Source organism: Manis pentadactyla, chromosome X (genome assembly GCF_030020395.1).
Source record: "Manis pentadactyla isolate mManPen7 chromosome X, mManPen7.hap1, whole genome shotgun sequence".
NCBI lineage: Eukaryota > Metazoa > Chordata > Mammalia > Pholidota > Manidae > Manis > Manis pentadactyla.
The window spans coordinates 125,216,800-125,231,097 of NC_080038.1; the positions used below are offsets into that span (position 1 = coordinate 125,216,800).

The window sequence follows — 14,298 nt, forward strand, 5'->3', positions numbered from 1 at the left end:
CCCCTACTGCAAAGGAAGAGAACTGTATGACATTATTTCCTAAGCAATACATAATCTCCGTTTCATGGGTCATAATGTCCTGGCATCACTCTCCTTCATAATCTATTGAGTTGAAAGGGAGTGTGGAGATTAGTGGAGAGAGCTGGAAGGCTGGTGTGTGTGTGTGTGTGTGTGTGTGTGTGTGTGTGTGTGTGCATGAGAGAGAGAGACATAGACAAAGAGATAGTGGAAGAAGTGGAAGTCAGAAGTTTGTCCATGGTCAGCTGGCCAGTCTAGTGGAAAGAAGGCATATATCCTGCCACTTTCCCTGAAGTGGCACAGATTGAAAAACCCTGGGAAATATTCTGCTGGAGAGACCATTCCGCCTCTTAGCTCAGCACTTAGGTTATCTGGGCTCCCAAAGCCAGAACCTGTTCTTAGATCTGCCATTCATTCATTAATTCAATAAACATTTCCTGAACACTTACTGTAAGAATAGGTTGGTGAAAAAAATGGCCGCATTCTCTGCCCTAAAGAAGCTCATAGGCTACGGCATCTGGGCCACTAAACAGGCAATCACAGTGTAATGAGTGCCATGATGAGAGAAGTCCAGGGCATTAGGAGAGCATATTGGTGAAACCCCCTTAATTCAGCCTTGGCTGGTTAAAGAAGGTTTCTTTGGAGAAAGTCATGTCACTGAAGAAGCAGAAGCCAGCTTGGTGTTGGAAGAGGTGGAAGGAGAAGGAATGTTCTAGGAAGAAGTAGGACTGCAGGTTATTTGAAATTTCTTCTTTGTCCTTAGCAGTGTTTTACAAACAGTCTTCATTGGACATATATTACACATATATAAAAAGAAGTTTAAAATACGAAGGATAGTAATGGCCCTCCCTTAATCAGTGAGCATCAGTGAGAACTTCCTTAGGTCTGGTACACACTGACAGGGAAAGAAAGGAACACTGCAATTATGACTCCTAATAAGGGTAATGGAGTATTTGTTGAAGGCTTACTACATGTCAGCATTTTCCACGTACCTCAATCTAATCCTCACAATAATTCTATGTGATAGGTATACTATTATCTCCATTTTATGGATGAGGTAACTGAGGCTCAGAGGTACCCCAATTAGTCTGTGGTTGAGGTAGGAAAGCAAATCAAGGTAGTCCAATGCTATAGCCCTGGCTCTTAACTACCACACTATACTGACCCTCTTTAAATGATTAAAGTGACACACGCAAGAGAACAACTAGTGTTTTAACTTTGTCCTTTCCTAAGAAGCAACTTCAAACCATCAGTTGACTATGTCCCTGTCTCCTCCAAGCCAGGGGTTGGGGGATGGGAGATGTATACAGGAGGAGAGTCTTTATTTGTGTGCGGAGAGGGAGATCAGCTGCACAAAGAGCATGGACTTTTTCAGGGTTGCATGATAATGTGATGGCTGAATGGGTTCCAGAAACCCACTTCAGCCTCACAACCACTGGACCCCACTTTGCTCTGGCCACAGCAGCAATACTTACCTTGTGGCAAGTTGCCAATTCTCAAAACAGCAACGGAAGTCTAAATGGCTCATTAAAATTCCCTTATATTAATGATGCTGTTTTTGATGCAGTTCCTACGTTAACCACATGGCGACGCTGCAGACATATCTAGAGATTTGTTTGGGTAGTAGGGGTTTAAGAATGTTTGTATTTTTATAAATTATGTTAGAGCTACACAATTAAAGGGTTTGCAGCCACTTAAAAGGATAAGGTTAACTTATGTTACTTTTAGGAAACATCTTCAAAATATGCCACTAAATGAGAAAAGCAAGTCACTAAATATCTAAAGCATGCATATATCTGTCAAATTTAAAAAAAGGGATATAAATACACATGCAGGTACATGCATAATTTTTCCTGAGAGTATTAGAAAACAGCCTGTTAACAGTTATCACTTTGAAGAGTGGGATTGGGGTCCAGGGGAGGAAAAGGATGCTTCCTTTTGGTCTCATACCTTTTAAGATTATTTGATTTTTTAATGATTTGCATTCATTAATTTAAAAATCATTATTAAAAAAACAATCAACTGCTGTAAAAATTTAAATAATGCAGAAGTTAACAAAAGTTCCTTTTTGCCGACTTCTTAATCTCATTCCCCAGGACAGGTAACCACGGATATGAGTTTGGTACCTCATTACTCAGAGTGTGGTTTCCAGAACAGCAGCAGCAGGATCATCTAGGAAGTTGCTACAAATGCAAATTCCCCTGTCCCACACCAGACCTGCTCAAACTCCATAGTGGGGCCCAGTAATCTGAGTTTTAAAAGGCCCTTTTGATGGTTTTGATGCATGCTCAAAATTGAGAACACTTCATTTTAGCAGGTTAGACCAGATGCTTTGGGGGGAAGTCAGGAAGAATCCTGCTGGGGGAAACTAATAACTCAACATGGCACATCTCCATGTACCCAGAGAGCTCTAGCTGGAGAGCTGGCTGCCCCTTGAGTCCACTGGGACTTTTCTGTTGGGACTGACTGGTGACCGTACTGTCACAGTTTGGAGGCATTATCCAGACTTTTCTATTGTAGAGAGAGAAAGGAAAAAGGAGTGCAGGAGAAACGTAATGGAGGATGAAGAGGGAAAGGAAAAATGGCAGAGAATCATATGACGGCAAGTAGATGACACTAATACCTCAGGACCACCAGTCATTTATAAATGATAAACATTTATCATTTTCTCTGTTCTAAATCTCTGTATCTTTATGTCCATTTCCTTCCTCTGACCTCCACACACATTTCATTGTCTGTCATTTACCGAATCTGATAGGGTCATTATTTCTCATACCGTTCAGTGTGTTCATATTTAGAGAAGTGTTTGCCAGTGATTCCTTGCTCCTCAGCCAAAAAGTTATGAGCTCTCAAGAAGCTGCTCAAGAGTCATCATCTATCTTTGGTGGCAGGGGACTGGAGGCAGGCAGGTGTGGGCTTCGCTGAGGAGCTTTGTGCCCCGGGGAGGTAGGAGGTGTGGTGGGAGGGGAAGTGAGTCTAAGAGCACTCTGGATACAGTCATATCAACATTCAAGTCACCAGCTGTGAAGCTCAGGTGGGAGAGGATGTCACGGAGTTGCTCAAACATCTACTCTGTCCCACCCGCAGATCTGCCTCTCCTACAGAAGAGCCTGGAGCAAGTTCTTTTAAATGGGCTGGGGGCACGGGAGACCGTGCATCCAAAGGGGAGTAGTCATTACAGTGTTTCACGTGAAACAGTTGTGAGTATGGAAGCTCAGACCAAAAATTTAAGAATGTTTAGCCTGTTTATTGTAACAAAATGCCCACCATTTACCTGCCACTTCTAAAACATTGTTCTTTCTTAGAAAGGTGCTTGTCCCAGTCAAGAAACTAGAATTTGTTTTTGAAACGGCTGTGATGGGGAGATTTAACTTCCAAGGCTGCTCATATCTCACTGTGTTCCAGTTTTTTATTTGATGACACTTACAAGAGGTTAAAGGGCAACAACGTATGAAACCAGACATTTGACTAATTGTGACAGTTTGTGTCTTTATATTTTAAATAAATGAGCATTCACTCTTACAGAATCCTAGAATTGTAAATCCTAGAATGGGGCTACCTTGGAGATCATCTCTGGCCCATTACTATGGGCTTGGGGAGTTTTGAGAAAAAATACAGTGCCCAGGCCCCACTCCATACTAACTGAATCAGAATCTCAAGGGGTAGGACCAAGGGGCCTCTCTAGTTTTAAAGCCACACAAGCGATTCCAGTGCAGTGGGATTAGGAAACAGCTGTAGTTTTGTTATTTTATTTAGTGGATAAAGATACAGCCTCTCAAAGAGATGAAGTGATTTGCCCAAGGTCATGCTGCCAGTAAGTGATATCTCACACCCAAGTCTTCTACTGCCAATCCAATGTTTTTTCCATTATGCTCTTTTGTTTCTTCTTCTAAAACTTAGGGTTTTGCCAAACATTAAGTTTATGCAATTTACAGTCGAGGGAGAAGAGACAGTGTCCATCAGTAAGGATGGGTGGGGCAACTTCTAAGGACTCAACTCAGTCAAGGGTTTTCCAGAACAAAGCTCCTGCCCAGTCTTACTGATGGTGGGGCAGCCAAATGAAATTTTGCTAAAAGCAATGCCTAACACTGTAGTGTATATTAGTTCCTTGAAGAGCAAGTTAGTTGCTCCTGACTCAGTTTCACCCATGACGGAAGACACTCACCCATAAATGTTCTCACTTTCAGGGATTAATCACATTAGGGAAAATGATAGTGGGGGTAGACCAGTGGTTCTTAATATTTGAGCAAGGTGGGGTGTTGGCATGAGGAGTCACAAGATCCTGTTTGAGAACTAGTAAAAGCTATAAACTTCCTCAGAAAAATACACATACATAAATGTTGTATGTAAATTTGGGGATTCACAGACACTGCCCCTTCCCCCTCTTCCACTTCCCAGTTCATCCATTGACACCACATTAAGATCTCCTGCACTAGAAGCTTCTGAAGCTCTTTAAGTATTTGTTAAAGTGTGGTCCAGGGACCATAGAAATCAGAATCACTTGCTGTGCTTGGTAAAAAAATTCCTAGAACTGCTACAGACCCACTGTTTCAGAATCTCTGGAGAATGAAGTACAGAAATCTGTATGATATTAAAAATTCCCAGATGATTCTGTTGGAAATTGGCATTTCAGAATCAGTGTTTTATCTCAACTTGAGATTTTTATAGTTTTTGAATGTTTTCTTTTCTTGAATATTGAGGCTTTATCTGTTCTACTGTCAAGTACACCAAATAGTATGTGTAGTATGAACTCATTAAAGAATATTCATATATATGTACTCATAAGAAAAGCAACTGGAAGAAGAGAGAGAGAACTTTCTCTGTGGGTAGTGGGAATATGGATAATCTTTGTTTTCCCTTTATCTTTCTATTTTATTTCTCATTTTCTTTCTTTCTGCATTTAAAGAAAATTCTTCCTCTTTCTCAGTTCATTTTCTCCATTTGAAAAACAGGGTGTTGTAACTAGGTGAATTTCGAGGCCATGACCTTCTCGGGGGGGTCCGTGACTCCATACTACCCTTAGCTCCCTTGTTCATTTAATAGCATGAACTGCATAGGTAACAACAGTGCTTGGAGAATAATCATGTATTATTTTTGTATGTATTAGTTGTGATGCCTAGCAACTGTTTTTACTTCAGCAAAATTATTATTTTCGTCCTCAGAAAGTCGGAACTGAAATCATCTCTATTACCTACAGCCCCCAAAAGTTCACCCTCTCTCTTTAGCCTTAGAAAGAGCCGACCGCGTACATCTCTTAGGAGCCTAAGAATGATGGTGAACCAAAAGGCCAGGGCGTGGTCGCCCCGCCCACTGGCTTAACATCACAACCCCTCGCGTAGCTTTCAAGCGCGGAGATTGGCTGAAGACAAGAAAGAGCTCCGCCCCTGATCTTATGACCCAAGCTGAAGCGGCGAGTCCGGGATTTTGCAGCGTTGTGGTCGGGGGTCCACTCAACTGTGCCCCCAGTTCCAGCGAGCCTCTCACGTAGTGTTGCCGCTCCTGTGGCCGCCGCCGCCTCCTGCTCCGCGGCGTCATGGTGTGCTTCCGCCTCTCCCCGGTTCCGGGCTCGGGGCTCGTTCTGCTCTGTCTCGTTCTGGGTGAGTTGTCGGGCCCTTCTGTTTCGTCCTTCACCCTGGGCCCGGGGTCCGCAGTTCAGCGGTCACAACCTGAAAGACTGGTCCCGGCGCGGGGTGGGGGAATGTTTCAGAAGCTGAACAGCTGACACTGGGCGGCGGCACTTGGCACGGGGAGGCGAGCGGTGACCTAGAGAAGGCCTGAGCGAGGGATGGCAGGGAAGGGCCCGCGAGAAAGGCGCAAGTAAGCGGGTGGATACCGAGGGAGTAGGTAGGGAAGAGTGAGGAGTGGAGCAGATCGGGTAGAAAGAGTAACTTGAGAAAGATACCAATGAGTGAGCTCTGGAGGACGCTATGTGCAATTCTGGGGTGTCAGACAATTAGGAGAGTCCCGGTTTTCTAGAATGCGGGGAGAATTTTGAAGATGGTGGAAAACTAGAGTGAAAGAGAAAATTGAGGAGGGAAGAGACTGTGCCTACTGGAGGTCTGGAGTGGGGAGGCACTTATGACAGAGTCTGAGGGGCAGTGAGAGGGTTGGGAGTGTTTGTGGGTTGGAATTTGAGGCTGTGGAGGAAGAGTGATTACAGAGATGAGCAGTGATGCTGGATTTGAGTTGGAATTTTGACGGGGAAGGGACCTCCAGGTGAGGAATCTCGGACCCAACCTCTGGAGACTAAAGGGCTGAGCGGGGACTTTGGTGGGGAGTGAATATATCTGACTTGGAGGTGTTGAAGATGCCGGTTTTCCGCCAGTTTTGACACTTCCTCCCAGCCAGACGGACCAAAAAAAAAAAAAATCCCCAGCTGTTTCAGTTGTAAGGGCCTCCCAGATGTGAGGTTTCAGTGTGGTGTATTTGATTCTTGTATGCTGCCTCTTTGCCTTTGGAAGCTCTTTTTCTTCCCTATCATAACAACTGGCATATTATCTTGTTTTGGGAAGAGGAGGGTAGGTAATTTCCTAAGGATGGGGTGGTTTCCAGGTTCTAAGAATGGTTGAATGGTTGGATGGCTGTTGGCTGATTGTGCTCTGTCCCCACCCAATAAGCGGCAGGTCTCTGATGGCTTTAATGCCTGAAAGGTGATCTTTGACCAGAATGTCTCTTCCTGACCTGATTCATGCTGATTGTTGCTATCCGCTGCCTCTTGCTCTTTGTGACCTAATAAAAGAAGCAGCAGACCCAGTGGTATTGGAGAGGAAATAGATACACTAGGGGCCTGAAAAGGCAGTGAGAGGTACATATTTTGGAATTCACGTTTCTGTAGAATAAAATCAACACCCTAAAACGGTGATTCTCAACCAGGAAACATTGGGCAATATCTGGAGACATTTCTGGTTGGCACAACTGTGGACTGCTTTTGGCATCTAGTGGGTCAAAGCCAGAGATGCTTCTAAACATCCTAGAATGCACAGGAAAGCCCCCCTCCAACAAAGAATTATTCACTTCAGAATGTCAGTAGTGCTAAAATTGAGAAATCTTGCTGCAGAGCCGTATCTTTGTAAAGGTTCTTGATGATTTAACCTAGTGATTCCTAATGATCTTTTCTGGAGGGTCTGTCAGATTAAAACTTTTGTCAGAATAATACTAAAAAGTTGTCTTTTTCCCTCTCATCCTCTCATCAGTGTGCACTGGAGCTTTCCAGAGGCTACATAATGTGTGACGACATCATGGCTGTGATGGCTCCGATGTGGTTTATTCACTTCTCAGTTTTAATTTCTAATATGGCAAATACCAATCGGTATAACTCACATAAACCAAAGCTCCTTCAGGTCCTCAGTGGATACAAGACTAAAGGGGTCCTGACACCGAAATGTTTGAGAATCCCCAATCTAGTCCTGCTGTCACACGGTGCAGGAAACTCTTCTGTAGCCCTTCCGAAAGGGGGCCATGGCAGCCTTGCTCAAACACAGTTTGAAGGTTTAATACTGCTGTGAAGCACTGAGTGAGGGCCGAGCAACCCTAAGAGAGGATTGTTTACAAGGAAAAGCCCCCTCATCTGACCAAGGCATCTGTTAATCAGTAGTTCACTGCCAGTTGAATCTGCACAAACACGACACTTACTGTTTAGAGAAAGTGAAAAAAAAATAGTTGTCTTACTTGTTGGCTTTCATGTCATTAATTTTTTTTTTTCCTAATGAAAGCTTTTTTGTTTTGGTTTTACAAAAGCAGTGCCGGCTCATCGCAGAAAATAAGCAGGCAAAAAGAAGTGCATAAAAGAACCCATCAGCTCATCTGCTAGTTTGCCATTTATTGATTGGGACTAACTAGATTCATCCTCTTGGAAGATGTCCAAGATTGATTCCCCACAGTTCCAAGTTCAGAACAGGATTAAGAGGAGTAAAAGTTAATGTACCTAGATGAGATTCTTAAAAGGTACCAGGAAGAAGTAGAAATTACCTCTTCTGTACTGCTGCTTTTTCTGGCAGCTATTGTTTCATTGTGGAGCTTCCTGTTCCATGTGGTTTTCTCTCTTAAGAATTTAGCAAGTCTTCAGTTGCGTGGGTTTTGCACATTACTTTCATGAATCAAAATGGATGCCAAGGATAGGGTTTTGGAAACTCAATAAATATTTGTAAAGTACCTGTTAAGAATCTCACGCCGTTCCTGGCTACTGCAGAGGGTTCCAGTGAAGGAGGATCTGTCCTGAATTTTTAGCTTCATTAGCATTAGTGCTGTAGCTGTGCCCGTTTTACTTTGTAAGTTTATAACTCTATCCCAGCTCCACTGGTAGCTTTTTAAAAATAGCTGCTTTAGAGTAAGTATAGGAAAGAATTGTTAGTCCGTGTATTGGTCTTTTTCGGAGATTAAATTATGCTGATATTTATTGGAATAAATTATAATGGACTAGAGAACTTCCTGAAGAAGAGGTATATGATTTTCCTGAAGAAAAGCTATGCAGAGGCATCATGAAGTGTAGTGAATAAAAATTGTTTCCTGGCATCATTGTCTGTGTTCTCTTTGTGACACTGTGGACTGCTGAATTCTGGGGTTGTTGATTCTTCCAACTGGTTTGACTTCTGGCTTTTATAGGGTTGAGGCTTTTATGGATGGGAAAAAACCTCATATAAATATCCTGAATATGTACCTCACTGGTAGGAGCTCTTACCTCACCACAAATGTTTATTGAATGCCTGTCATGTACGCAGTCACTGAACCAGGTGAAAGGGACAGATAGAGCAGTGGACAAAGCAGATGAGGTCCCTGCTGTCCTGGAACTTAACGTTCAGTGGGAGAAGACAGCCCAACAGATAAATAATAGATTTTCAGATACTGAGAAGCACTCTGAGGAAAATGGAACCAGTCATGAGGAAAACGAATGAACAGGTAATAGGAGTGGGTGATGGGAAATGAGCCTCCTTTGTGTTTTATGATCAGAAGCCTGTCCGTTTTTGGAGAACGTTTGATCAGAGACCTTAATGTCAAACGGTGGCTGGCCAGGTGACCATCTGGAGGTATAGGAGTAAATCTGTCTTTCCCAGACTGAGGTTCCACTGTTTTTTCCTAGCAGTTCTAGTCAAGTCTCCCCTATGGTATTAGTTTCTGAGGGCGGAGACTATCCTGGGTACTGTTACTTCTCATTGCCTGCCCGGCACAGGGCCTTGACTGTGGTTAACTGTAGTCAGATTTTTGTTGAAGGTGTTCATTGGTGGGCACTAGGACTGTGTTGGTGAACTAGACCACCTTGGTCTCCTTTTTCTTTTGTGAACCTTAAATTACGTTTTGCAAGGTTTTTTGTGTTTTTGGATTGAGGATTTCAAGATCAATGTTAAGCAGTAAAGATTGTTATAAACCAATTTAAACCATTTATAAATATAATTTACAATTACAAACTGATTTACAAAGAATTACCTATACAATAATGCTAGTATCTTACCTGTACCCCTTCAGACATACCTGCAGAGTAGTGAAGGTTAACATGGAGACTAGAAAGTTCTTGGTGAGAAAGAGAGTAAAGGTTTCACAAAGAACCAATCTTTCCTTTGGAGGTAATCTAAGAGAGAAAGTAAGCACTGAGATTTTTCTGTAGTCTTACTTTATTTTGTTAAACAGATAACTTTGGTTTCAAGATTCTGCTAAAATTCTTTGAACTAGAATAGAGATCCTTGGAAGGACAGGCTTATTATTCACCCATTAGTCGTTGGTTATCACACCTGGTAGGATTGTAGATATTCAGATATTTCCCAGGAGTACAGCTTTCTTCCCCTATATTCTTGAGTGGAATTTATGGATTATGGATTATTTCACAGTGCTGTCGCTGACTTAAGTGGTACTTGGTACAGGAAGACCACTCTTCCTCCTATAGTGACAGAAGCACTCTGATCATAATTTCCTATTAAAGTGATCAGAGATCTTCTCAGATCCAAAAGTATACTTTGTAAGTACTTGTTGGTATCCTGCTGCGTGTTACAAAAGAATTCTGGAGATCTGCCAAACACCACTCAGCAGTAAGCACTTTCCATTAGCAGAATAGTGTTGAATCTTACTTCCTTACCCATTCTCCAATCTTAAAACAATTTTGTAGCTCAAAACCATATTTTCATTTTTAAGAGATTTATTGGAAATCAAGAGTATCAGCAACTAGATGCAGCAACTGGGCCTGTATTAGGAATTGTAAATGAAGAACACTTAATCTGACTTAACAAACCTATGAATGGGAAAGAAAGAGTTAATAGGTATTGTATGCTTGTGTCCTGCTTTATTAAAGACCCTTTGCTTGACATCATTTTGAATTGATGAGTTGGAGGACAAGAGTCCATAACTTAATATTATGAAAGGAAACATATACCTACATTTTGGGAAGGATCCCCTTAGGTGCTGTGTTTAGAAAAGAAGCCTGTAAGCTGGAATCTCTAACTTGCTTGGCAGAGTTCTCTTAACTCTGAAGGGCTCACATGCTTTCAAAGAACCTATTAGGAAAATACCACATTACAATTCTTAGCAAGGTTAACTTGACCAGAGTCTCACAGCTAGTAAATTGGACTGCCTGATTTGAATTCTGCCCCTTCCAGCTCCAGGGATAGAGCTCTTACTGACCTGCCTCATGATATTGCCTCTTAGTTCAATGTTTGTTTACTGGTTTAGACCACTAGTATCATGTTTCCACCCCACCCCATCTTATTTGCAAATGTGTATTTTTCAACAACACTTTGGGTCAAGTAGACTTACAAAAACCGAGCCACTTTGTGCGGTATTTCATGCTTGGAGAAATAAGATGAGAATTCTAAAAGAACCTGTAAATGACCTTTCTGGAAACAAGATTGAGAGAATATTTGAATTAGAGAAAGTTGATTTTGAGGTATGCTTTTTTCTTTTTGGAGAATAAACTCTCAGCTCTATAATTGTACACTCTACGATATATTCAGCTGTGGTTTGTTATAAAGCCATTTAAACAAATATGGATCAGCTATTCTAAGATCGAACACAGCAACAAGGATGGAAATGGATTCTTGGAGACTTTACCAAAGTGTAAATGTTTCAACTAGGAACTTGCCTTATGGTAAAAGCATTATTCCTAGCTTGGAATCCATGTCACAATTTTTTGAGGAGAAAACTGACATGGCAGTTAAGGGAGTATCCAGAAGACTGCGAGGTCAGGTTCATGATTTGGAAGAGCTCAAAGGTTAGCCTTCCTGTATCTAGATTAAGCTGTATTTCAGGTCCTTGTCACAGAGAAGTTTTACCTCGATATAATCAGTCAGTATTTATTGAGAATCTAATATGTATTCAGCACTGCTAGGAATGACAGGAGATAGAGGAAACGGTAATAGACACTGTCTCCTCCACTGTGATGCTCATGATGGATGACCTTCATATGAAAGACACACTCATGGGGGCTGTGGTATAGATAAGATCAGATGTTTAAGGGAGCACATTGGAATTTGAATGAGTGGCAGAGGCATTTTCAAAAGGGAATCTTGAATCTGTCTTTATATATCATTCATTCACAGATTCTGGTGCTTGTTTTATTAGTTAACAAATTACTTGCTGGGTACTAATACTATAATTTACCACGGTGCAGCAGTTTGGTGCAGTGACAGTTGAAAACTGCTGTTTTGGCGTTTATGACAATAGGGGAGACAGGATTTATGGGCATAAAATAACTGAATAATTCAGGGTAGTATAAAATATGCTGAACTGTGGGGATAGGCGCCATGCTCCTCAATGAAATCTTTGTGGAGAAAATGGCTGCTGACAAAAGGGTAGCATATCAATGCAGGCTTTAGTTGTAAGCGATAGAAATAAAATCTGATCAGTTTTAAACAGAATTTATTAAAAAGATACCAGGACATCTGTATACCCTTTGATCCCAAGTTTTATTTCTAGCTAAACACACACGTGTTCACCAATGTGTCCATTTCTATAGAACCAAACTGGAAACGATCCAAATGCCTATCAACAGTAGCATAGAGAAGCAGCAGAGTATTCACCCAAAACAGAAAGCTCTACATACAGGGTAAGAGTGGGCATCCTGCAATTACACACAACAACCTAGGTGAATCTCACTAACCATACTGAGTGAAAGAAGGCGGACACAAAGAGCACAGTGAATGATTGCATTGATACCAAGTTGAAAAACAGGAAAAACCATTCCATACTGTTAGAAGTCAGGATAGTGGTTGCCCTTGAGGGGGGGGGAAATAGTAACTGGAAGGGGGAACAGATAGGGGCTTTGGGAGTGATTGGAGTGTTTGGTTTCCTGACACATGTGGATTCAGTTTGTGGAACTTCCTTTGGCTGTACACTTAATGTTATGTGCACTTGTCATTTCCATATGTTATGTTGTGAGCTCTTCCGTATGTATGTTACACATCCATAAAATTTTACTTCATTAAAACATGTATATTGGGTAACCAGGATTACTGGCTCTCCTAGCTGTATATCCCAATGCCTGGTTCCGTACCCCAGATCATACCAGTGACCTGCACGCCCACCACCAAGTGTTAAACTGCAGCCTTCACCCTTGGCCACTGCCAAGATCTCTGGTAGCCTTTTGCCTGTGTGCTTGATTCTGCTGTAACTACTTCCCCCTGAGGGTGATTGTTCCAGGCCAGGTCTGGCTCCATCTCGCCACCCTCTTCAAAACTGGGGTTGGATGCTTTAGTTAGGTAGAGCCTAGCACAAGTGCCCATCTTTGCTGCAGGAATCTGGGAAAGCAAGTATCTGACATTTCCAGCTTTTATAATGGGAGGTGATATCTACCAGGAGCTGTAGAAAAAAGGCAGGGTGGGTGGTATTTCAGATTTGGGGTGGCCAAAAAGAGAGGGAAATCCTTCCTGAGGTGAACATTTAGGTCAGTAGAAGAAAGTAGATCTCTTTGCTAGCAACAGAAGCAGCCTGGTGGAGGAGGTTGAATAGAGCCTGCCATTTGGGTCTGGAAGAACAGGTTCAGCCAGATTAAAGGGTGTGTTCTGGGAAAATGGTTTGAGAGAATTTGAAGGAATAGGGTGGGACAAGATGAAGGATTACTTTGAAAGTCAGCTGGAAGAATTTAAATTTAATAGGGGAATTTCAGTGTCAGTAAAAGCTGTGAACAAGTGTCCTGAGAGGAAGAGGTATTTAAGGACCATTAATCCGGCAGCTCTTCTCTGGGCAGTGAGGAGGCATCTGTGGTAATTTAGGGTTGGGGTGGTAGGTTGAGAGTAGAAATAAAAGGCAAAGATTGGATTTAAGAGAGAATTTAAAGGGAAAAAATCAGTAGGACTTCCTGAAGAGAGGGAAGTAGTACCTAATTCCCAAACTTTGGAGCCTGAATGACTGTACAAGGTCCTGCATTCCTTCAGTCAGAGCTCGAGGCTGCTAAGGGGTCCAGTTAGGAGGAAGTAGAAGGATGAGTTTGAGTTTTGGAATTGTTGAGTTTGAGGTGATCGGTATTTGAGTGCAAGTGGGCTCTGTGCAGTTGGAGATGTAGACTGGGAAGCCTAAAAATCTCTGGGAAAGGAATAGCTCTCAAAGGGAGAAAGGCTAGGAAGACACTAGAACAGAATGTGCTGGAACCCTCAGGGTATTTCTCAATTCTCATTTTTTTTTAGGTTGGCAGGTAGACTATCTTGAATTTAATGTACCAGTAAATTTGAACCACAGCCTGTGCCTTCTGCTTCATAAAGCTTCAGTTCTCCATCCTTGGCACACACTAATACTTTCACTATTTATGCCGTTTTCTTTCTGTTAACCTAATATCTTTGGGAAGGAAGTGATACTACATGTGAAACTTTTTTGGGTTATTTCTAAGGTTTTTGAATGCTTTGAATTCAAGGAGAATATGTTAAAGCTAGAGATGTTAAAGCAAGACCGAGAGACACAGCATATAGAAAGCAGGCCTCCAGCTGATTAGAAAAATTATAAGCTAGACTTCTCAGCACCACTGCAGCAGGATGGTAGGTAGCCTTGGATCAGTGATGACAGCTCCATTTCATACTGTGCTTGGGGAAGAATGGCTGTAAAACCTACTTAGGCCTCAGAAGGTCTTTTTGAGCTTTAGCCAATACATCTAGGTACTGTCAGTAGCCGCAAGCTTTACCATAATATTCAGGATTGCAAGGCAGCCTGGTCTCTGGAGCAGGATGATAGGTTTTTATGTACAACTTGAAAGCTGTTGCTGAGACATGCCTTCTTGGTAATTCCTCTTGGGACTTATTCTGTATAGTCTGTATAGCATGTCCATACTTGTAGATGACGCTTCATTGCTCAGAGAGCATTAAAAAATATGCA

General features: G+C 42.1%; 1 protein-coding gene across 3 annotated transcripts in view; it reads left to right on the forward strand.

The window, feature by feature from the left end:
• Window positions 1-5,394: 5,394 nt before the first annotated feature.
• Window positions 5,395-14,298, forward strand: part of LAMP2 (lysosomal associated membrane protein 2) — a 40,501-nt gene continuing 31,597 nt past the window's right edge. For all 3 annotated transcript variants that reach the window (XM_036880796.2, XM_036880799.2, XM_036880798.2), the window contains exon 1: window positions 5,395-5,615. In XM_036880796.2, coding sequence (XP_036736691.2) covers window positions 5,552-5,615 — 64 coding nt within the window. In that variant the 5' untranslated portion in view covers window positions 5,395-5,551. The remainder of the gene's footprint in view (window positions 5,616-14,298) is intronic.